The sequence below is a fragment of the Anser brachyrhynchus genome (assembly GCF_964034855.1).
Source record: "Anser brachyrhynchus genome assembly, chromosome: 4".
NCBI lineage: Eukaryota > Metazoa > Chordata > Aves > Anseriformes > Anatidae > Anser > Anser brachyrhynchus.
The window spans coordinates 33847975-33872917 of NC_137698.1; the positions used below are offsets into that span (position 1 = coordinate 33847975).

Consider the following 24943-nt stretch of genomic DNA (forward strand, 5'->3'; position numbering starts at 1 on the left):
GTGGGAGGAAAAACAACTTAAATTATGAATTACAATCAAAAGATGAAGTTTTGAGCTTCCCTTGAAGATTTTCTTTTAGATTCTCTTACAATCTCAAAACGTTTCATAATTAATATCAAGTATTTTAAATAGTTTAGCCAATATATCCAGAATGTTACTGTGCTTTGAAAGCTTTTTTTTCTTAAACTCTTCCCTTCATAAAGCATCAAAATTGACACAGTTCAACAAAAAAATCTTGATTTAAACTTTTTATATATTTATATTTAAGAAAAAAAAAAAAAAAGGAAGGCAGAGTAAGCTGGTCAAGGGATCAGAGATTTGACTTTTTTCTTCAACCAAGATTGTCCACTTCTTCCTGCAGTCAGAACGCAAACTGAATCATGAAATTGAGAAAATGAGCACTCTGGAGATAGCGTTACTAATGCACTGAAAAAAGGGCAGCATTTCATATGGGATCTACATCATGAAACTCTACATACCTAACCCTAACCCCAACTACTGTGTAAGCCAGCCATATAGCACTGCAAGCAGAAAATAACAAATCAGCCTTTCCTGCTCAAATGCTTTTGGAGGCTCTCACTCTCAAAAGAAGGAAAATACTTTGGAATATTTCATGTTTACAGTTGCTTTCCCCATTAAATCCGGCTTGTGTTTTTCAGATGTAAATTCTGTAGGTGGCCTGTTATGCTCAGGCCTTTAGAATAAACTTGGGGGTTTATTCATCACTTCTGTTTGGGGAAGAAACCCCTCAGAGAACAGCTAATGCTTTATTAGCTTGAATGTCACCTGCGAGCACCGCACAGGAATCCTGTATGAGTTCCTCATTCTTTTTCATTTACCATTAGTGTAGCAGTTCCTGCCTTGCCCTTGCACTTTTAATCAATACAATGACCTGCTGTGTGTCGAAGGACTAGTGAGCCAACTTGCCCCAAGAATTACCGTTTGATTGCTTGCATCACCAGCCTTGCTGGGAACCAAATCTGCAGTTATCCAGACATTTATTTACTCTCCATCTATTTGTCAAGAGGTACCTTCTTTACAGGGGTTGCCACAAGACAGAAGAAAATGTACCAACAGAGTGACTAAGCAGCCTTGTTTTGAGATCTTAAATAATGACCTGCATGAGTCAGCCTGGCATATTTTGAAGCCCACAGAAGAAAACTGACGTAAAATTGGAAGTACAAATAAATGCCCCAAATTACTCTGTTATTTAACTGAGATACAACTAACCAGCACTGAAAACTCTTAAGTGCAAGGCTTGTGAGTTTTCTCAGACAAATGAATTTCTGTTGGGAATGCATTATATAAAGTTCTTACTGCCAGCACCTGAAAAAAAGGACATTTAATGTTGCCTCCTAATCTTGTCTCCCACGTGCCAGCTACAACATCACCTAATTGTACGGCTTTCTAATCTATGGCACCAGAACGTAGAGCCTAAGCCCCTACCGACATTTGCAACACACAGCTCATTTACAGCACGCGCCTTCTACAGGCTAATTCTTCGAGAGGCAGCCTTGGCGAGATCATAATTTTGCAAAACAGATGTGCTGCAAACCACACAAACACACACCACGCTGACTAGCAACTAGGTAAATTATTTTGCAGAGCCTTGAAAAATGAAAACACAATTAAGAAGGCACGTAAGTCCTGCCTTGCACACCTCTGGAAATCCAAGGAAAACAACATCTTTACAGAGGTATAGGCAAGGCGGGACGATCATTACTGATTCCAAATGATGCATAAGAACACATGTAAATGCCGCCTCTTGAACCCTGGTGCTGAATCTTCCCTCTGGTCACAGCTCTCACTAAATTCTATGCATTCTCATCACATGGGAATTATTTTTTTTGGTGGTGGTGGTAGGTTTTTTTGTTTGTTTGTTTTAAGGAAAACCTGCACCCCAACCTCACCTGCTCAGCAACAAGCTGAGAAGCCACATGCTACCAGGGCAGGGCCCCTAACTCTACCAGTCACCCAGCTGCTTCTGGAAATTTCTTAATTAGAACATAAGATTCTTCATTTGGTTCATCTTTATTAGCTTCCCTCACTGCAGTGTAAGTATTGTTAACTGTTAAGACAGGTGTAGCACACACTGTCCTTGACAAGCAGCAGATGTTGCAGAGTCCCCTGGAAAGCTGGGGTAATACCTGCTTAACTCCCCACTGCTCTTGAAGTGCCCTGCCTTATATCCCCCCATTTATTTTTATGTTTCATGTTTTCATTCAAGAAAGCACATTTGAAGTTTTCTGGCTCATCTCTATCTCCCTCGGTTGAAGCCCAAGCTATGATATGAAGCCTTATTCAATTGTTACCAAAACCAATTTATTCTGGATTTCTGTCCTCCCTACATCTATCAAAAAAAAAAAAGAACCAATGACTAGCAGAAGGTCAGGCTAAAAATAAAATGAAATCATGCACATATGCCACCTCACCTCATGCCTTGAAAGCAAGTTTGTTTACGGCCAAACTGACAGCAAGCCAAGCAAGAGCTGATTTTGTTACTCCTTTAAACAGACGTTTTCTGTAGTAACGACATAATAAAAGCTTCTAAAGAGCAAAGAATATCCAAATAGATCCATACACTGTGGCCTACTGAGGATCATCAGTTTCAAGTCAGAACGGTACATCTGGTTAATGATATTTATAACGCACCACACCTACTTTTAATCATGCTGTAGCAAATGGGAGAGGTAACTGGTGAGTCATTCCACCCAGCACTCCTCCGAGTGCGGTTAACATTTACCTTTGGTTAGCAAGTCCTCAGCTGTATCAGACATGTCCACGCGAAAAAGCAAGTACTGCTGGGCCTCCAGGAGAAGACCTGGGAAGTCTTTTTCAATGGAAGCAAAATGTTCAATTTTATTTTTCACAGATGCCAGCACCTGCCAAAACAAGAGCAACAATTACTTTTTACTCCCTTGCTCCCTGTGCAACCACAGCTTGAATACTCAGGCTTTCTCTAGATGCATTAAAGAAGAGTTGCAACAGAAGTTATGGCCATGCAGAACTTCCAGTTCCTTGCACAAAAGATCATTAAAACATTGAAATGAGATGCAAGGCTCTCAAGTGGGAGAAGAACAGTTGGAACTGAAAAGAGCTAAAGTAAAGTTTAACAAGACACCAAGAATACTGTTCCAATAGGCATGACTTGTGGTCAAATACCTGATAAAGTGACCGCACGCTAGGCTGAAACACCATGTTGGTGTTGAGCAGAAAGGAGCGAAGAAGAGGCTGTGGATAACTTGCCAGCTGAGTAATAATCCCAATAAGCAGCAAATTTACGTGCAAGGAATTCTCCAGCATGTTCTCCAGCTTCGACAACACCACGCTGATAAACGGTCCTGAAAGAAAAGGAGAAGGAACCAATGCCTTTGTTTTCATAGAAGAAAAATCCTAAGATCCAGGAAATAAGCATGGAAAAGGAACTTTGATCATTATAACCAACCAAATCAGACCTCCTACATGCTAATTAAAGCCAGCAAGGAGAAAAAAAAAAACAACACATAACTGAACAGACAAAATAGAGTTAACAGAGATGTTAAAAGCTTTCATGAGTAGGAGTATTTGAGTAGCTAGCCACTTACATTAACAGCATACTTAACATACACAACCATTCTACTTTACATATGCCAATAAGGATTTAGCCTCATATGTTATGGTCTGTCATTCCATGCCTTTTGAAGTTAATCAGAATGGTACTGCTGAAGAATCTGTCCTTTTTACTGGCATTGTGCCTTATTTCCACAGAAGGGCTCGGCAAAGTAAATTATAGGCAGATAGTCTTATCAAAAATCTGTGCTCTTGTAAAGAAAATCCAAAAATGCTACTCTAAACATAAAATCAAAACCTGCAATAGCTCACATCACAAGAAAATGCATTTTCAGCACTGAGAACAGTCACACAAAGCGGGGAAGATATTAAGATAGATTTATAAGCAAAATTATTTGTAAAAGTAGTCTTTATCATATAAATGTCAGCAATAAATAATAGCTTTAGCTTGTGCATTCATGTTGGAGGATAACCACTGAAATACAGAGGCATTTACCACCAGGGTACAAAACCCTGTAGTGCTCAAGCTTAACAAACCTCTCCAAAGGTGAGCGTGCCTTTCACCAGATCATACGTGCTGCTGGATGGCACTGCCGGTGGGGTGCTTGAGGGGTGACCTGATCACAAGTTAAGCGCTGGGAACAGCCCTCATCCCACGGCCAGCCCCACCACACGACTCTGAGCGCGTAACCCCTCAGGGAAACCAGGGGAACCCCCGGGTGACAGGGTCACAGTGCGACAAATGCGTAATATCCACCCTAGGCCCCAGCACAAGACGCACGCCACTGGCACTTCTAGGGTGAAGAAGGCAGGCATAATCCCAGCCCATTCCCACTCCCCTCAGCTTGCAAACAGCTGCCTTCGAGCTACCTGGGCATAGTTCAGCCCAGTTTTATACCGCTGCTGTAAACCATGGCAGAGGCCAAAGCAGTATGGGGCCAGCACGACAGCAAGGATCAAATCACAAGTGCCTGCACTGCCGCTCCGCCTAAAAGAGCCCCACTAAAGGCTGCAGTCTATTATGTTTTATAGTGACCGCGAGTACAAAGCAAGCGCTCCCCTGAGAGTGATCCGTCACGGCTAACGCCGGCACAGCTCCACACACAAGAGGGAAGGTAGGAGGGCCAGCGAAGGTGAGATTTATGTGGCTGCTACCTTTTAACCACCACGTCAACCGTCAGAGTGAAGGCTGGTATCACATCCTGCAGGAATCCCCCCCGCCTGGGGATACAACGGAGAAGCCTCAAAACCCTTTTGTTGAGATAGTTTTCTCTCGTCCCAACATAACCTACTGCTTCCTGCTCTCCTGTCCGTGCAGACACTTTCACAGAGCTCCTGAGGACCACAGTACAATGTGCCCCTATCTCTATCAGGAGGGGTTGCAGTGGAGGCAGCTGAGGTAGCTCACAGTTCCTCTCCTGTAGGTCAAACTTCAGGTGTGAGTAGGTAAAGCTGAAGTTAGACATCTGTAACAAATGCTGTGTGCCATTCTGAGAGCAGTTACCAACATAAAATTCTCAGTGGTAGAGTGACGTATCTTCAAGAAATTATTAGAATACAAATCAGAGGAACTAAGAATTTGCGAGCCTGCCTAGTTAAGAAGTCGAGTAAACCAATGAAAATACAAAAAATATATTCCTTTCCTGACTTCATGTCCACATGGCCATGAAGTCGAGCACTGATTTATGAAAAAAAAAAAAAAAACCTGTGATGCACTATGTTCCTGTTCCTGAACATCACATTCTTTCTTGCTCCAGGGCAAACAGGGATGATTGTAGTTTTTAAGTTTTTAACCTTAAATTGGACTTTTTTTTTAAAGAAAAAAAAAAAACAACTTTTAAATTGGATATAGACATCAATGGGACATTTTCTTCATAGATCTGTGAGCCTGAAGAGAGCATCTTTGCACTGCTAAGAGCTACTGGGTGTGAGAGCCTCCATCTGGTTAGCTGATTCTGCAGCAGGAAGCCCCATCCATCCCATGACACCATCCCCAGAACTGAAAGCATCCAAAAATCTTTATCCCACACATCTACATACGCAATGTAGCACTCCACATTAAATATAATTATATTTGAAAGATCCTGCAATCCCACATTTCTGAGCCATTTTTATGAGCAACTTCTTACCAAGGATCACCAAGACCTTCAATAAAGCAAGGTGAGCAGCCTAAGAGTAAGACACGTTATGGATGGGGAGCAAAGCATGTTTTTTTGGTTTGGCTGGGTTTTGTTTTCTTGTTTTTAAAATCAAGAAATGAAAGAAGGGACTGAATGAAGAATGTGAGACAGGGACAACGTTTTTGAGCTAAATTTGACAGCAGATAATGGGTAATGGAGAGGTTTGAATGTGATTAGCCTCTAATACAAGGAAATTGCCACCACAGAGAAAATAGCAAATGGACTGGATAAACAGGCTGAGTTTTTCAATTAAGAGACAGTGCCAGGCATGCTGGCCACAGCTGACCAGAAAGGGCTGCATCTCAGTGGATACAAATGAATGTTTTCCCCCCTCCTTCCACATGAACGAGACGTCAGATTACAGAAGTCTCATTTGGGATGAGAAAAACCTAGACACGCTACTATTTTTTTATTGTTTGCATTACTGTGGTATCTAGGAGACCTAATTAAAGATCAGAAGCCTGCAGTGCAAGGAGCTGCACAAGCACAGATCAAAAGCACACTGTAGCCTCCAGGAGCACTGTCATTCCGGAGTGCTTTGGCCAGTCTCTGGAGAACAAGCTGAAATTGTTGTCTGGCACATGACAGCGCAGCGTGCCAACAGCGAGGGCTGCCCTGGCGCTTGAGAAGCGGGATGCCAGGGCAGTGCACGCAGACAGGCACGGGCAGACGTGGCACCCGTGCTGCCACCTTGTGCTAAAATGTGAAATAGCTGAGGGGGGAAATAGTGGTATGCCGCATCGACAGCGTCAGATGAAAGGCATCAGAAAAACGCATCATTTACCCGGGCTCTGTCTATTAGCACGGTTACTCCGGTCCCCTTTCAACCACCAAGTTTCCCCTAGAGCAACGGTGCTGACACACAAGCAACATAACCGCAAGGTTTTAAATAATTAAAACTAAAAGCCCCAAAAGAACTGGACAACCGCAATTTCGTGTCACTACACGGCTCTGCTGTACTTCCCTGTCGCATCTCCTTCACTCTCCTTGGGCCAGTCCCAGCTGTTTGGGCACACTCTCCTTACTGCCAACGCCGTTCCTTGCTCTGCGCTTGCGCTGTGCACTGCACAGAGCCATCTCGTTTGGCCACCGTTAATCACCATCCCGTCTCACATTTGTTATGTATGTAACTAACAGGACATTCCACCTGTAAACGGAGCGCTCTGGCTCCTTGCAGCACGCTTGGGAGAGGGATCCTCCTTAGGTCCCAAGGGAGACGACACACTCTCTGCAGAAGGGGTGTCTGCTGAGAAATTCTCAAAGTCCTCCTCCTCTTCTGCAGGGGACACATGGTCAGGAGTGTCCAACTTTTCCTCCTCCAAGCTTGCATTATTTGGATCCAGTTCCTTAATAATTTTGTCATACTGTGCAATGAAATCCTCACCATCTGTGCTCAGCAGTCTTACACTTAAGTTATGATCTGCCTCCTGAGGAGAAAGCTTCAACTCCAAGTCTGGCTGTGGATCAGTCTCAGCCATTTTCTGGTTTATACGTTCTTTCATTATACCTTGAGTCAAGCTTGAATTTCTCTTACTGTGCTCATCCAAGTCCGTTTCCAGCTGGCTGTTTTCAAGAGGCCCGTTGACAACAGCCTGGCTTTCAACCTGATGATCTTTGGCTACATTTAAAGTTTTCTCCTTGGAGTTATCATCTTGAGCATCCTTCTGGGCACATAATCTGTAAACCATAACATCATCCTGAAAGTCTGATTCTTCTATGTAAGATCCTTTGACGAGCATAATAGCATTTTTTTTCATCTCCTGAATGTGTTTTGGTGGCTCTATAGGTGGCTGCATCTCTGTGCTTCCCAGATCATCATACAGATGGGGCGAGCTCACATCAGAACCAGGAGAAATCCCTGTGTCATAGCTATCATCCCATTCTAGCTCCAGCTGCATCTTCTCACCAAATGGAGTTGTTTGAGAGGAGCTACACATGCTGGGTGTCCTTTGCTGGAGCCGAAACATGGGGTGTTCCACATCTGTATCGTTCTCCTCAGCAAGCGTTTGGATAAAGGTGTCTGGATCAGGGTTTACTCCATCATATAAAGCAGACCAAACCTTACAGTCCTTCAGACACTGGAGGATGGCTTCCTGAGCTTCCCCCAGGTACTGCAGGTAGCTGATATCCACAGTTCTTCCACATTCCACAATGCAGGTGGATTCAGAAGTGCCTCTACCAGAATCTGAAAGTAAAGAAGATTACTCATACCACGCAATAAGAAAACACAAAAGTTCTCTAGCAGGACAGTCAGTAAGACATGGCAGCTGGGGTCTTTAGCCCCAACCACCCAATAAGGCAGGAAGATCAAAGAATTAAGAGATTTGATCATAAATGCACAACTTGTTCCTACTAACAAGTCAGCGCTGTAACTCAAGACTTCTGAGAGAGCAGCCCACATCCAACCTGTAAAGCAACTGTAAGCACTTGTGAAGCTGCAAGAATCGCCATCATGTATCTGTACGTTATTTTCACAAATGCATATTTTAACAGCTACCCAAGTTGAATAAGGTTTCCATAGGCCTGGACACATGGAAGGAATTAAATAAGCTTTCCAGTGCAGCCTAATTGCCCGGTTTATTGTTACCCACCACTTTTCTTCCACCTCCTCCCATGAGTTGCTGCCAAATTCAATTCAGTTCATGATCTGGTCATCCCCTGAGCAACAATTACCTTTAGTTTGTGCTGCTTTTGTCCAGAGAATATAATCTTTTCCCTGGCTTTCTAGAGTCAAGGTGATCCCAGTGGAGCAGCAGACTGGTGTCAGGGCAAGCAGTTTTGCAGCAGATACAGAGTAACAGTCTCTCTCTTTCACTGCCCACCGCTGGCTCAACATCATGTGGTTACATGGGATCAGATACCTGAAAGAGCAGTGTCTAGCATCACATCCTTTCACGTTAGAGAAAGCTAACGCGTACAAAATTCCCTTTCCACCTTCCTTCCCACTCCAAATTAAAAGAAATAACAATAATCTTGACAGTGATCCATATCCTAAACCTCTCAAGAGCATGAAACCCTGACTCTTTACATTGTGAGGCTACAGTTCAATGAGTAACTGTCAAGAAGAGTAGAGATACGAAATCAGTTGCATCAGAATGGGAAAAACGAACGCTCCTTCATAGGTCAGAGGAAGCCTGCTGTAAGAAGGGATTGGGGAAGTGTAGGATGGGCAGAAGTCAAGGGCTAGCCGGGTGGTTTGGTCCCATTATGAATGAATTCTGTCTCAGAAGTCTTAATTTATTTGTTTTTCTAGGAAAACCACAGAGCCAGTTTACATGTGCCAGGCAAGCAGCCAGCAAAAAGGAGGGAAGGGTCATCGAGGTGTTTTACAGCACTAGATCAAGAGCTCTCAGGCAGAGGAGGGAATAAGCTATGGGGAGAACAAGGAACAGAGGAAGAACATTCTCATGTTTAACTTCTTTAGAGCAATGAATGTTTAACTTTTTAAGAGAACTTTATTAAGACCCTTAGTGTTAACTGGGCTGATGTTTTGCCATTTAAAATGCAAACAAATTTTAAAGGATTCCCTAAATAAACAAAAGATTAAACAACAGCACTCGACTGTACTGCTGTTAGCAGGGGAGTCCCAATCTAACTTGTGTTCACAGAGTTCCTAACACCATTCCCAGGCACAACAGTCGGAGATCTACAGGGAATTTCACCCTAACACCTATCAGTGGAGGGACAGGCAGGTACCTGAAACAGTCACACCTTCCACAACGTTAAAAGCCTGATTTAGTTACACCAGGATTTCCACATAAGTAATCAACTCTAATCTAATACACATACTCAATTATAATTGTAGTGTTCTGAAGCAACCCATAGAACAAACAGTTAGCAGTAATATATAATCAATGTGTCTAGCACATTACGTAACAATTTATGTACAACAGTTCAGGAACCTGAAGTGTTCTTGGGGACTGAGCAGAGGTGAAAAAACAGAGATGGAAGCTGCAAGCAAATATATAGGTCCTCTGTATATATAATACACTAGAGAAAACATGCAGGAGAGAAGAATTATACATTTTAAAGCAGGGAATAAGCAGTTTGAAGGTGATAAATATATTCTTAGCTTCTCTCCTCTCACTTTTATAGAAATAAATCACATGAAAAATCTCTTGTTCCTGAAGATCGCAGGACATAAATCACGCTTCTACAGGTCTAGCATACTTTTGTCAGAACCGTAAATATTCTTATCTCTGTAGTAGCTTGTATTTCTGCTGTCTTGGAGAACCCCCATCTAACTCTGCATCCATAGGCTGAGATTACATGTCCCAGAATTAGAATGAAAACTGGAGAGAAGAGTTTGGGCTTTACCTTAAAACTAGCTGCAACATCACGTCTTCACAATGCAAGCCAATGAGCGTTCTGAACAGTGCCAAGGAGACCACACAGAGCTGGAAAATGATAAATGCTTCAGTTTTTGATCTGGAAATTGTACCTTTCCATTCTGCATAACAGAGTGACTCTGACGGAACATAATGCTTTAAGTTACTGTTAGTATGCTGTTTCATTCTGTCAGCACCCCTATGGGATTTTATTAAGTTGTCTAGAGCTATACACATACCATGTTACATTTTGGCAAAACATGATCCAGAATTTTCCTTCAAAAAAGCTATTAAAAAAAGAAATATTCTTTAAAAGGTATTAACATTAAATTATATGGAAACTCAAAGCAACAATTTACCAGTCTTTATTTTTTTTCCTAATTTATCAGCTTAATTCAGCATAAAGTGAATCAGTGAATCCCATTACTTACAATATAAAGTGCAAGGGTTTACCCCGACAAAGAACTTAAAACAACAAAAAGTCTTTTCTGAAAAAAGCTATAAACCACCTCAAGTTTTGGTTGTTTTATGTGTTATGAACGATTAGCATTCTGCACATTACAAAACTAAACGCTTCTACACCCTACTGCCTTGAAAAATATAGCTTACTGACATAGGACTACGCAAGTCATTTTTTATTGGAATCCACTCCATATGAGTTGCTCCCAATCCTGCCATTACAGGTCATTTGAATGGCTGGGAACCATGGCAAGGTACAAAGATCCTTTCTGTGAGACTAAGGAAAAGGAAAAGAAAAATAGGACTCCTCACTGGAATTGCGTGCTTGCCTTATTGGCAAAGGTCTGATCAAACACACCCATAATCAAGTATTTCAGCAGTCACGTGCAGCAGAGGCAAAAATCATACCCTTTTTGTGATCGGCACCCTATTTTCACACTAGCTTTAGGACAGACTAGAAACTTGAGACTTCTACAGGATTTTTGGTCACAAATAATGTCGAAATAAGACATAACACTTTCAACACTATCATACAGTATATTTCTACCTAACAGATGCTTGCTTGACTGCAAAGACGCATCCAACATTGTAGAAGCGTGAGCTCTTATCTTTCATTGTTTTTTGTGAACAACAGCACCATCATTTCCCTGCCTCTTTACACCTATTCCCTTGGGCATGTGCTCCTGTGCTGCTCTTTTTTGGAAACAGCATCTCACAGCTGGCTTAGATCCCAGGACCAGGTTGACTCTTGTGAGAATTATTTAGCATAAGTTGACTCCTTCCTAGAGTTTCATTTTGGTTTTAATCTTGCCTCTCACTATATTAATCACATAATTAATTCATGAAATAAATCTCACTTCTCAATAGCTAAAAAAAAAAAGAAACAAATTAGGACAAAATAAAGAAAAAGCTATAGATGTTTTCTGACTCTTTTCAGTCACTGAATGTCCTTTGTAATTCATTCAGGATTAAATCCAGCATCCTTCCTGGGCAAGGCTTCTCTTCCCAACTGTGGAATTTCCTCCTCTTCTCTGCACGCTCCCTACTCCCACTGATAAAATGCTCTGAGCTAGCTCTGCAACAGCACATTGCTATGTTCCTCTCTCCAGCCCATGCTTTCTTGAGAACGTCAACTTAAAAGACTCTTTGTTTCACCATTTCCCTTCTCTTTTTCAGACCAGTGACTCAGCAGTCCTACAGAATGATCAACTGTCCATCGTGACAAAGACCAGAGAAATGCACAGATTTCTTGTAAAATATACATACACAGACATACATTTTCCCTTACTTGGTAGCTATCTCTGTGGAACTATTAACTAGTAAAGCTTTAATGAACTTCACTTGATAGCCTCTAAAAAGCAAACATTTCTTTGATTACCTTCGCTAGTTTGGTCATTCAACTAACACCCAGAGAAGAACAAGAGAACGTGAGTAAGCCCTGCACTCAAAAAACAAGCTGGGATGTGGACAAGCATGAAGGTAATAAAGCATGGCTGACAGCTAGCCAGGCACAGAGCGAAAATAACCCGGGAACAGTCATGAGCTGGCCTGCTGTGAGGCAAAGCAGAGCTCAAATTCATTGCCCTTCTACCACTTGTACCAGGAGCCGTCAGGAGGGTGCTTGTTAGTCCAAGACCTCGTGCCTACAGAAACAGAAAAAGTAAAAGGGCAAGAAAGGAAGAAACAACCAGAACTGCAGTTCTTAAAAGGAATGCAGGGGCAGAGACGAAGAGCTGCAAATCAAGCTTGTGGAAGAAGTCAGATCCTGACGTGAAAGGAGTGTTTCAGTGAGGGGTTGTGGGGATAAAATGGCAATTCTCATTTCCTCTGAGAGAATAACTGAAAGCCAAGCCAACTGTTCTTCGTACACTCAGAGTGCAAAACCTGCCAATTCCTTAAATTTTCCTGTATTTATGGAATTGCAGTTTATAGGGAAACATTTGCAATATGGTTGCAAGGACAAATGAGAAATCAAGAACCTTCTGAAGAAGAAAAGCTAGTCTATTTTTGCGTTTCATAAAAAGAAAAGATTGAATGTACTACCAGAAGATAAAGAGGACAGTATTTACAAGCGTATTTGGCCACCTGTCTGTACGTAAATTTAATCCTGTGATTTATTAATAAGTATTTTCAGCAATAATAACATATGCAGCTTTTGTGCTATGGAAACCACACAGAAGGCTGCAGCTCTGGCTTTTGTACTTGGCCAAGCTATACTGCAGAAAACTCATTTAGTATCACAGAACCATTTTGGCTGGGATCCTGAGTTACTCAGAGCTAGAGAAGTCTTTAGAATTCCAATCTCGTTCACCTATGGAACAGTAATTAATGATTAGCAGAGACAACAGCATTTGCATTTTTGTCGACAGAAGCTGTTTCAGTTCTCAGAGTTAATCCATCTTAAAAATGCAGTAACAACAGCATATATCCATATTTGTGTTCACTCACATTTCCAAACAAATTCCAGACAAAGATACTGTTCCTAATACACAGATTAAATGCATGTGCTCGTGTTCTGCTTTCTCCTGCCCTAAAACTTTATACAGTATTTCATCCATGAAGTTGTGCACCACAGAAGATTCAGCCAAGGCTGCCAGCCAAGCAAGGCTCAGAAGGGTAGTCCAGTGCAACAAGTATTCATTTTCTGCCAGAAGATGAAACTGTTAGCAAAGGTAACTTGACTATCTCCGTAAGCTAGCTCTCCAGTCACTGTGGCGCATTGTGCCTATATTGGGAAGGGGCTCACTGCAAATTTGAGATAAACCTTACTACACGGAGGAGTGAAGAAAGAAAAGGAAGTGGCAATCTGATCACTTGAGCAAGAAAGTGCCTTTTTTTAATCAAACAAGAAAGCTGGCAATATCTCTGTTAAGCAAACACGCTACAACAATACACACTTGTGTCCTGAGAAATATATTGGCAATACTGCAATCACAACTTGAGCAATTTGGAGACATCCTTACAGGGCTCCCACTGTCTCCTACAAAGATCATTTGCAAATAGTTGCTGCTAGGCAGAACTCCAAACATCAAAAATGCACCTCACCTTGATTATGTTTATAAGTCCTAGGGATGAGTTATGTATGGCAGCACTAATTCAGCCATATCCAGAATGAAAATACTTCCAAATTTCCCTTTAGAGTTCTAACAGAATTCAAACTTCCAAAAGCCCTCATCTCCCTCTATCCCATTTTGTGTATGGGTCAGACCACCTCGCACATTTATCAACTTCTCAGTGCAGCAGTGCAGCCATAGCTAGCTGCCAGCATAAAAAAAAAAAAAACACAACCAACCAACCAACAACAACAAAACATTAAAAACACACATTTGGGTGGGGGAGAAAATTCCAAGTTAGACAAATGCTCACTGCAAACACAGGCTCTCCCATTTAATTAGTTAACCTGCATCCACACTGAGCACCTGACCTTGCCTCCTGCTTGTCTTACCCGGAACGGCGTGTTGATTCGGCTAGTAAGTGTATCTAGGATGTGCACATTCTCATGTCGATGCAGCAAAATAAAACGGAGGAAAATCTTGAGGAGGGCTGGCTCTGAAACACTACGCAAGAAGAGATCCAGGTATGCAGTAGTAGCCATCACTTCTTCCACAGTCACCTACAGGGAAATAAAAGGCAAATGCAAACATACTGTGCACGCAAAACATCCATCCTTACCCTGCAAGTATACGATACTCAGCACCCACCCTAAGCTCTCCATACGCTGCCAACAAAATACTGAGACCCTTGCTTTTAAACCTGCGAAGTAATGTGCTTCTGACTTACTCGTAAGCATTCTGAACCCATTTCTTATGTTTTGCTTCCCCAGAAATAAAAACTCCCCAAAACTGCCAACACCCCAGATCTCATACATACTGAAATACTACGAGCCAAATCCTGCTAGAAGTTCCCCACCACATTTCTGCTGTGTCAGGGGTTTTGAATCACACTTCTGCCATTCCTCAGAAGCATTCTCAGATGTAGTGAATACCTGGATCTACCGTGTTATTAAAAATAAATGACAACAGAGCAGAATCAAAGCACAGTACAAACTCGTAAGTCCAGAGCTTTAAAAAATAAAGAACCAAAACATGTCTATCCACAATTTTGCCACTATTTTCCATCTCACTCAATTTTTAAAAGGTGTGTGTATACACCCACACACACGCAAACCAAAGACCAAAGTGTTTGCTACTGCCTATTTGTATGTCAAAACACAATTGTCCCATATCCACGCGACGCTTGCATACCATTTGGATAGCCCATACTACTCTGCTTAATGCAAGCCTTTTGGAGCTTATCTATTGACAGTATGCACTGGCAAGGCACAGCAAATTCCAAAGGCCACCTCTGCACCACACACTGCTGTTGCAAAGTCAGCTTTTTAAAAATAGTTACCCAGGAACCTAATAAGCTTAAGTGTACAAAGATAAGCCCTCATACACAAAAATCTTTCTGTATGAAAGGAAGTATTAAACATCTTTTGTTTACCAAACTTAGCTGGATAAATGAAAAGACTGATTTTATTAAAAAAAGAATCAAAGCTGTCACTTAAGAACTAAGAGGATTTAGAAGCGACTCAGAAGGGCAGCACTTACGTAACATGCCTTAAATATTAAAATCCCTGTTCCATTATGCCGCGCGTTAGCTACATGCACAGTAATGTCATCCAGCAAACGCTCCCTTTAAAGCATTTAAGATCACAAGCTGCTTCTGGCCAGTTACACAGAACATAGGAATGCTGTATACAGCCTGCAGACCTTATGGAGAGGGGGCACTGACGAGGAGAATGCAGAGTAGCTCTGAAGTTGAGGTCATTGATTGCCTCTCTTTCTCAGGCTTTATTCTGATACTCTGCTCCAACATCCTTAACATCAAGGAGCAGACTACTAGCTCATTTTGGTATTAGAAACAAAACACCAGGGAAGCTGCAACAGGCACATTTTTCACCAGAAATAAGCGAGTTCATTTCTCAGTTTATTTTGGTCAAAATCAAGCACTAAAACATAATAGTGAAAGGAAAGGAATACGGCACATTTTCACTGGCTCTGTGGACTTTGTAAAGCTAAGTAAACAACAGCCAGACATGTTTGCTAGATCTGTAGTTGTATGTTCAGTGCTGCCCAATACAGAAATGAGAAAATAGATCTTCCCTGAAAGAACATCTATTAACATATAATCCTCCAACTCAGAATCCAGTTTATGAATTCATTCCTCCTCCTTCTCCTACAAATTTCAAGTGAAAAAAAAAAAAGTTGTGAGATCAAGCACCCCAAAGTTACAAATCACCAGGATTAACACCGTGGCTACAGCTCTGGTTCAAATTCTGCATTACTGTAAATATTATGATAAAATTCCTTTTTATGTGCATATGCACGTAGGCACACATTTCCACAGCAATACCGCCACATCCCAACCACCACAAAACTTGCTCGGGAAATGAGCGAGGGGCTGTGCAACAAAGGAAATTGTTTCTGGTTGGAGCTGAGATTCATTTTTTTGCAATAGCCAAAAGGTGTGGGAACTCATGGGGTAAAATAAATAACTAACTAAATAAAGGCTTTCTGATTACAGCCATTGACTGTTGCCCTGAGAACTGGCATTTTCTGTTTTGTGTTTTACAGCAGCAAACAGTAAAAAGCAAACCCCAAGAAATCCATCATGTGACATCATAATGATAGCATACAGTTCATCAAAGAGTTTAAAACCTCTGCCAAGAAAAGGCCAGACAGAAGTAATATATTGTTATGTCTCTGTCACTCCTCCTTCATCCTTTATGAGGAAAATGAAGCACGCACTTGGCCTGCGGGTTTCACAGATGTTCGCTGACAGCAGAGGAATGGGCCTATGTAGATATATAAAATACTGAAACGGTAAATGAAAGCAAGCAAAGGCTGCAGATTCACAAGGGCAGTGACCTTTTTCTGAAATCAATGCTCTTTGGGCAGCTTGTGCTACATTTGTATCAGCAAGAGAAAGCCATACGCTTTTCAGAGTGTGCATCATGAATGAAACAAAGGGCAGAAGAAAGCCAGCAAGAGACTACTTTAGGAAAGAAATGTTCAATTCTGAGAGCATGTTCAGCGTTCCTTGCAGCTTGGGGACTAAACAAAAAAGAAATCCTCTTTACTGTAGCCAACACCTCACTGACACCACTAAACAGAGCTAGAAGCACCAAATAGCACTTAAAGCAGCCCAAATAGGTCACAGAAGAGTTACTTATAACTTTGTTAAACCTCTATTGTTTGAATTGAGGTTTTTCGTGCAGTGTGCCACATCATGTTTAATTCTTAACTCTTCTTGGGAAGGATGTTGTTGAATCTGCTTAGCCGTTTTCTGAGAAAGAGGGAAGGAGACTACGCTTTGTAAAGGTTTAAAATGGATTCATAGGAATCTTTTTGCATTTTCCAGTGAAAATGCACCACCTTCACCACAACACTCCTTCAAGCTTCTGCAATAAGTGAGGCTAGGGTCTATTTTGCAGCTCACCATAAAACACTCAAGGCAGGCAAGCTAAGGGTACACAAGTGACATTACTGCTACTATGTTCTGGGATTTCTCTCAGCATACCTTTGTGCGCAACTTGTCCATAAAACCAGCACAGAGATGGCCATTCTGCTTCCTTACAATAGCAACTCAAAATATATTGCTCTTTGGCATTTGAAACAAAAGCCATGCATACAGCTTAGGATCAATTGAGCTGGCAAGCAGATGTGTGCTTTTACAGTCATATCATATTTTCCCCATCTTGCATTCTGTGTGTGCTTCTTGTTTTTACTCTTCCTGACAGAAAGCGTAATTTCTGAACATTTGAGACACCATGAGAAGTATTCAAAAAGGCTAATTTTAGCTCCTTGAGGCTAATTTCCTTTTACTCACTGGGATACATTAACCTGTCCTGAATGAGCCTCTAGAGAACTCACTTTCTTTTGCAATTAACTAAGGAAGGAGTTTGGAGAAACCAGTCACACTAGGCAAAAATCAGCCTTTGCAAAGGCCCTTTTAACTCGGTAAAACTGTTCCACATTGTACATAACACATTCAGTGTTGAAAGAAAGGCTGGTTCAATTTGTGCAGTTATTATTGAAGATCTCTCTTTTCTAAGATACCTAAACCATGATATTAAGCTTCATTCAGACTACCTGCTGTTGTTTGTCCTGAAACTAATGTCCTGTGAGACAGATTTGGGTAAAGTAGGCAAATCCTTTCTAAAAAAAATAAATAAATCCGAATCAGTACTTAGGTAAACAACAAAAGAACAAATGTTCCCGGAGAACAAAACATTACTACACACATCAAGAACGTCCACTACAATCAAAACCTGAGGCAGCTTACAAAAAACTGTATTTCACTGTAAACATTGATTTCAGTATAATTTGTCCTAGCTAGCCCTCAAAGTGAATTTATGTGAACATCTTTGAAAGGATGATAAGAAACAAGCCAAAACTTTCACATATCCACGAGTGTGACATTTAATCTGAATATTCCTCACCTCTGATAATTCAAGGATCAAGAAAAATACCATAATAAGGGGAGATGAATCAAGACATGGTAGTTTTCTAGAAGAAGACCTTTGCTAAGTAAGAAAATTCAGAGGTATATTTTTGATAAAGATATTTCAGCAGTATTAAAATCCATCACTGCTACAATAGCAAAAAATGAAAACCTACCAGCAGCATACTTTGCATTAGATCCTTTCTACTAAAATTGCTCGGGAATGGTAAAGACTGGGGATATCTCTGCTCTTGAGATAACATTGTAGGATAGAAAATGAAAAATGAGAAAAATCTGTATCCATTACATTACTCAGACAAGGATTCTGCCATTTTTATTTCCATTATCCATAGTTGTAATGAAGAAAAGTTATTGGAATTTTGAAAAATACACATATAAAGTATGTATCTAAAAGATACCATTTGGAAGCCTCATCCACATGTTTTTCCTTACAACACCCAGTTGTTACAGATATCTTTGAAGATTACAGATACTTTTACAAGATACTTTTACTACCCGAGAGCCTTCATAGCCAAATAGATATTTGATCAGAGATTATTGAAAACAGAAAGCTACTTTTAGCATTTTAATACCCTTCTCTTATTATGTAATAATTTTTAGTAAATCTTTTCTTGCCTCTTCTGATGACTGATTAGATGGTGAGGCAGAACACCGTAAAGAGATCCAGCTTTTACAAGTCACTGTGCCAAGTAATAGCAGAGAGCCAGAAATTACTGTCATTGCGAGTTCAGTTTAATATATTACATTGACTGTGTTAGACCAATTGCACTGATTCTTTATTACTGGCTATTCTCCCTTGGGATCTGCACAATATACTTTCTAATTTACAGCTTTGTGCCTTCTTACAAGAGTACGGCTTTCATGATTCCTCCTCTCCTTCCTACAAGGATTTCACACTGCCTATGAAGAGACCATGAATGTCCTCATTAGAACTTACCTTCTAGATCCATGAGCAGTTTAAACCTGAATAAATCCTCCTCCCTGATTAAAAAAGTAAAAAATAAAATTCAACCATTCCCACCCTCTTCTCCTTTCTATTCATTTTCAACTTCTTGCCCCCTGCTTATACTGGCAGAAGTGTTCACGCTTCACTTCATTGCACAGTGAATTGGCTCAGGGAATTGATTCAGGATAAAACTACCTAGGAAATAAAGGCAAGCTTTATCCTCAATCAATCAGTTTCCCATCTGAACAAACAGGATCAGTGACAGAGAAAGTTTGCACTTAGGGAGGAACCAGAAAACAAGAACTGCTTCAACTTCCTTCTGCTTAAGTTAATAAACAGGTTCAGTTTGTACCTCGTTAAAGTTCAAATCAATTGCCTGATGTAAAAAGTGAATGGCACCTTTAACATATGTCCACTTTGTAGCCAGTAAAATTAAGTTTTGTAGCTACTGATGGGCTTCTCCAAAGCATAAGACTATTCAAAGTTTTCCATTAAGACTGTATTTACACCTTTTTACAGCAGCTGTCCAAACACTTCTCAGTAAGGTGAGAGATGGGATTATTTCTAACTGGAAACCGATGTTCTTTTAGGATATTTATAAAGATGCTACTTCCAATCAGTATAGTATAATTTACAGGTCATTTCCCCCTAGCTGAGCAGTGTAATCATCGAGCAAGTATTATTGAATTATCACAGTAGCATACCACTTTAGAGGTTTTCATTTAGATGGGTTAGTGAGCAATGTAACTGAGGTCCACTTGACAGAGCTTAATCGACAGAACCATGCCAGTGCTCCTAGAAACCTGTTCTGTTTGCTTGGCCAACAGCAACGTTTTTCACTAAAAAGCTGGTACAATTTTCCTTTATTCAGCTTAAAACTAGCTTTCCAAGTAGAGAAATAACATCATAGCAATTAAATGCATATAGTGTAGCAGTAAATACTAAGAAATGAAAAATTAGCTTTAATCATATAATTTGACAAATTTTTAGCACTATCTTCAATAAATTGAAATTACACAAATTACATAAACATTCAAAATGATCAGGATAGCTCTCTTCATAACCCATGTGCTCTGAATGCCAAAGTAAATCATATGAGCTTCCAAGAAAGAGGTATATATAAACAATCTTATTTGCATCAAAGGTAATGTAATATTGCATATATGGTCACAGTGTGACTCCTTGTTACTTAGCACATGGTTTTGATGGCAAAAATCTATACCTATTAAAGACCTCACAAAAAGGATTACAATGATCAGCTTTCTACAATGGCACGACAAGTACCTAAAAGAATAAGGCAAATAAGCACTTTCTAGTACCAAACACATAAAAACTAAAACAAGACAACAGGGCCTCTGTCACAACCAGTAAGACATCTTCAACTTCAGTGCCATTACTCTGATTCACTGTGGGACTTCAACTAGACTTTAACTGATGAGGAAATTAGCCTGATTTGATTACTTTGACCACTGTAAAATCTGGCCCCTGAATACCTTATATTTTTTGACAGAGCTCCAAACAGTTAGCTTTGAAAATAAAGTGAAAAATAGCCAGTGAGATAAATCACAGAAACGTAATGTCATGGCTCCCTTCCTGAGCAGAAGTACACCTTCTTGCAAGTATTTTTTCCTAAGTACCAAAAGCTAGGGAGGAACATAAAGATTTGCATAATTTCAAGTTGTAACTGGCACACTGTCAAAAAGTGCCAGTCTTAAATTATGAGCAGATTTTGTCAGATAGTCTTACTTGTCTTAAATCCCAGACATTTACACCAGAAAAAACAAAGGATGGTTTGGGCAAAAATCGTGGGCTGTTACTACAAAATGAAAACTATCGAGCTAACCTCTCCTTTGTCCGTCTATCTTTATGGAGAAGATATTTTATTCTTTCTGGTTTTAACTAAATCTGTACAGAAATAAGGAATTCGTGACCTTGCATAACAAATGCTCAGACAAATCCCACTGAACGGCCCTGAATCATGTGTTTCCATTTCTCTAGAAACTCAGATGTCAGAAGCGAGGGAGGTAACTCTTGTAAGACGTACAATAAAAACCAACCAAAGGACAAGATACGGCTATTCACATCAGCCAGGTAATGCATATCCCCAGCTACACGATACAAATCTGAGCTCTCTCTACCCACTTGGCAATGTTCAGCTTCTGGGATATGAACATATTTGTCAATTCCTCATTACGTGGGTAGTGGGATAACCCACGCAAAGCGACAACAGACAAGTACAGACCAGGTATAAATTAGGCTGCAAGAACATGCTATAATTAGGACGCTTATCTTTGAGAAACGAAGTTAGGGAGTCATAAACTTAGACAATGTTTGTTTTTTTAAGCACATCACAGTTAATCTGCTCCCTAAATAACCTTCAGAGAGTTCACAGTGAAAAACAGGTTATTTCAAGCCAGCTAGCCTGCACAATAAATTTGAAACTTCCTTAACTGGAAAAAACCTGAACTAGCTGATTCTTTTTTCAGCTACATATCAGCTCCCTGAGCTGAATAAAACCATCAAATCACACCAAACAAAGTACGTTGGTCTCCCCATCCCAACTTATTCATAGCAATGCATTGCTTTCTTCAACACTCTTGTACTGTTTCATTCACACGGTGAATCGTGTACATAGTAAGTATGTATGGGGGACAGCCTGCAAAAATTTTAAAAAGGCATTACTACGTAATTCCATGAACATTACAGACAGTTCAAGATCATGCATATACACATCTCAAAGCCTTGAGCCACGTACTGAAATTCCGAAAAGCTGTGATACTTTCACCAAGTATCTTGTTTAATTGTCCACTGTTTTAAGCAGGGAAAAGAGAAGGCCATTTCCAAACACATTAAGGACAAGAAGGTGATTAGGAGCAATCGGGATTTATGAAGGGGAAATCATGCCTTCTACAAGATGACTGGCTCAACAGATAAATGCAGAGCAGTTGATGTCTATCTTGCACCGTTTTTGACACTGTCGCTTGCACAGCTTTTGACACTGCCTTTTGCACAACATCCTCACAGACAAAATGATGAAGTGAGGTGAATTGTAAACCAGTAGAACTGCTGGGTTCAAAAGACTGTGATCAGCAATGCAAAGTACAGCTGAATGCCGGTGAGGAGGGGGCTACATTGAGGCCAGGGAAGTTTAATATCATCATTAATGACCTAGATAATGAGATGAAGTGTACCCTCGTGCAAGTTTGTAGACATTAAAAACTGGGAAGTGCAGTTGACAGACTGGATGGCTGTGCTGCCATTCAGACGGACCTTGACATACAGGTCCTTGGGGACAAAAATTGGCCACGTGCAAGCCGTGCATTCTTGCAGCAAAGATGAACTCTGGGCTGCATTTCCAGCAGGTTGGTGGGGGGCATCCTTCCCCTTTACTCAGCACTGCTAAGATGTGCTGGGCCACACAGGACAAGAGGTGCACGGACATGCTGGAGCGTGTTCAGCAAAGGACCACAAAGATGACGATGCTGTGAGAGCATCTGATGTATGAGGAGAGGCAGAGAGAGCTGGGACTATTCAGCCTGAAGAACAGGAGGCTCAGCAGGATCTTATCAATGTGTGTGAATACCTGCTGGAAAGGAGCGAAGATAAGAGAACTATTCTCAATGGTGCCTGGTGAAAGAATAAGAAGCAATGGGACAATAAATGAAATCCAGGAAATTCCAAATTGACATCAGGAAAAAAAAAAAAGGCAAAGAAACAACTAGCACATTTTTCTGAGCAACTTGCTCTAGCTGATCCTGCTTGGGTGAGAGGGTTAGGCAGGATGACATCCACAGCTGTCTGCCAGCCTCAGCTATGTTGCAGTTCTGGACAGAAACAGGAGAAGGAGAGACTGGCCAGCATGATCAAGGCTCAGGTTCAATCCAAAAGCGAGCAACCCTCCTCATACCAGACATTTTGTTCATATCAAAATACCTCAGTTGATAAAGCAAACCAATGTTGCTGTTGCTCCACGAGGGATTAAAAGATAATAAGGTTATTAGCTACACAATTTATTGAATATTGCTTGTATGGTTGTTTGGCTTATTTTATTTTATATACTTGAATAATCTAAATTAGATTTGGTGATCAGACAGGAAGTCATATTAATGTGATTTGTTGATGCAGCTGTTGTTGTTTTACACAGAAATCAAATTCTATCACAATGAGAACACAGAAGATTGAAGATTTCTTTCTTAGATGTCTGCATTCTCAACTGGAGCTGTCTTTTCAAAACAACAAATTCACGTCTGTGTCTCTCTGCAAAGCAATTTTGAACTCAAAACATCCATTTCTTGAGGGAAAATTGGAGTAGAATACATAGAGAACAGATCTGAAGTTGTATGCCAACAGAGCCAAAAGCTCCTCTCTCTTCTGAATTCTGCATTAAGCTAGAACCATGGGTACCAGGCTAGATGTGGGATGTTAGGGCTTGCATGCCATACAAGGTCTGGACTCGCTTCCTTCCATGTCTGTCATCAACAGGTATCAGAAGCAGCTGTTCCATACCAATTAAATTCTACTAATAAGATTTCCATGAACAGAGATTTACAGAACATGTACTAATAGTGCATAGACTAAGGTGCATAACTAATAGAACATGTACTAATAGACACTAATCAGTGTCCAGAGGAGGGCGACAGTGTTCAGAGGAGGGTGACGAAGATGGTGAAGGGCCTAGAGGGGAAGACATATGAGGAGTGGCTGAGGGCACTGGGCTTCTTCAGCCTGGTGAAGAGGAGGCTGAGGGGGGACCTCATCGCAGTCTACAACCTCCTTGCGAGGGGGAGCGGAGAGGCAGGTGACCTATTCTCTGTTATCACCAGTGACAGGACCCATGGGAACGGTGTGAAGCTGAGGCAGGGGAAGTTTAGGCTGGACATCAGGAAGAGGTTCTTCACCGAAAGGGTGGTCGCACACTGGAACAGGCTCCCCAGTGAAGCGGTCACTGCACCAAGCCTGTCTGAATTTAGGAAAAGATTGGACTGTGCACTTAGTCACATGGTCTAAACTTTTGGGCAGACCTGTGCGGTGCCAGGAGTTGGACTTGATGATCCTTATGGGTCCCTTCCAACTGGGGATATTCTATGATTCTGTGACTCTAATAATTAGCATCTCTTCCTAATCCCTCTTTAACCTTCCCCAGATCTGTCTTCCAAATCAGGTTTTTATACCATGCTCCTATATTCATGTCAAAATTAATCCAAGCAACCCAAACCGATAAACAACTGGATAAAAAAAATCAAGATGCATGTAGTATTATTCAACGAAAGTAATGGAAGTACTTCTGTTTTAAAACCACCATGATGCCTCTGGCCTTTCTCTCATTTTGGCCCCTTTGGTTTTCAGCTTTGTGTTATTAAGGAGAGAAAACCAAAAGTTCCATTACAACACTGAAGTTCCCAAATGGATGATACTTGCTTACTCCTCAACACAGCATGAACTTTTGGAATGACCGCTAGAAATCACTGTAGCGTATGAAAGAGCTGATACAGCATAATTATCTGTCTTAGCCCAGAGGCATCTGTCCCAAAAGCAAAGATGTAAAACATTTATTTTCCATTAAATTAATGTGGCACAACACAAAGACTGAAGAGGTCAAAAGTACCTCTCTTTATTTATTTCTTTTTGCTAGAGATTTTGGTCTCACGTACGTGAGAGCCTTGTGTCAAATCCACTAGATGGTGCAATACATCTTCTCCGTTAAGTGTGTTTGGGGTTTAAATATATAAAATATTTATTTTTTAATGACAAGTCAAACTTAATGCTAATCAAGGAAAGGTTTATTAATGGAAGAAAAAGGGTGCAACAGAATGTAAGGGCTCAGGAAAGACCTGGGCTCGAAGCTCATGTATGTTAGCAGCCAACACCTCCATTTTCAGGACAAGTATGATTTCACCCAATTTCAGAATATATAAATGCGGTTCAATAAAATTTCTATCACATGAAGAAGCTAATCAGAACAGCATGCTTTA

The 24943-nt window shown here is 40.8% G+C and overlaps 1 protein-coding gene across 22 annotated transcripts in view; it reads right to left on the reverse strand.

Moving 5' to 3' along the window:
* Positions 1-24943, reverse strand: part of FHIP1A (FHF complex subunit HOOK interacting protein 1A) — a 95880-nt gene that overhangs the window by 11019 nt on the left and 59918 nt on the right. For 21 of the 22 annotated variants that reach the window (XR_013950204.1, XM_080589396.1, XM_080589391.1 and 18 more), the window contains 6 exons: positions 13962-14129; positions 10047-10126; positions 8403-8590; positions 6877-7914; positions 3163-3341; positions 2744-2882 (listed from right to left, as the gene is read on the reverse strand). Coding sequence is in view for 20 of the 22 variants with exons in the window: in XM_080589396.1 (XP_080445522.1) it covers positions 2744-2882; positions 3163-3341; positions 6877-7914; positions 8403-8590; positions 10047-10126; positions 13962-14129 (1792 nt within the window). In the remaining 2 variants the exon portion in view is untranslated. Of the gene's footprint in view, positions 1-2432; positions 2522-2743; positions 2883-3162; positions 3342-6876; positions 7915-8402; positions 8591-10046; positions 10127-13961; positions 14130-24943 lie in introns of all 22 variants that reach the window. The other variant, XR_013950205.1, reaches the window with a different exon arrangement.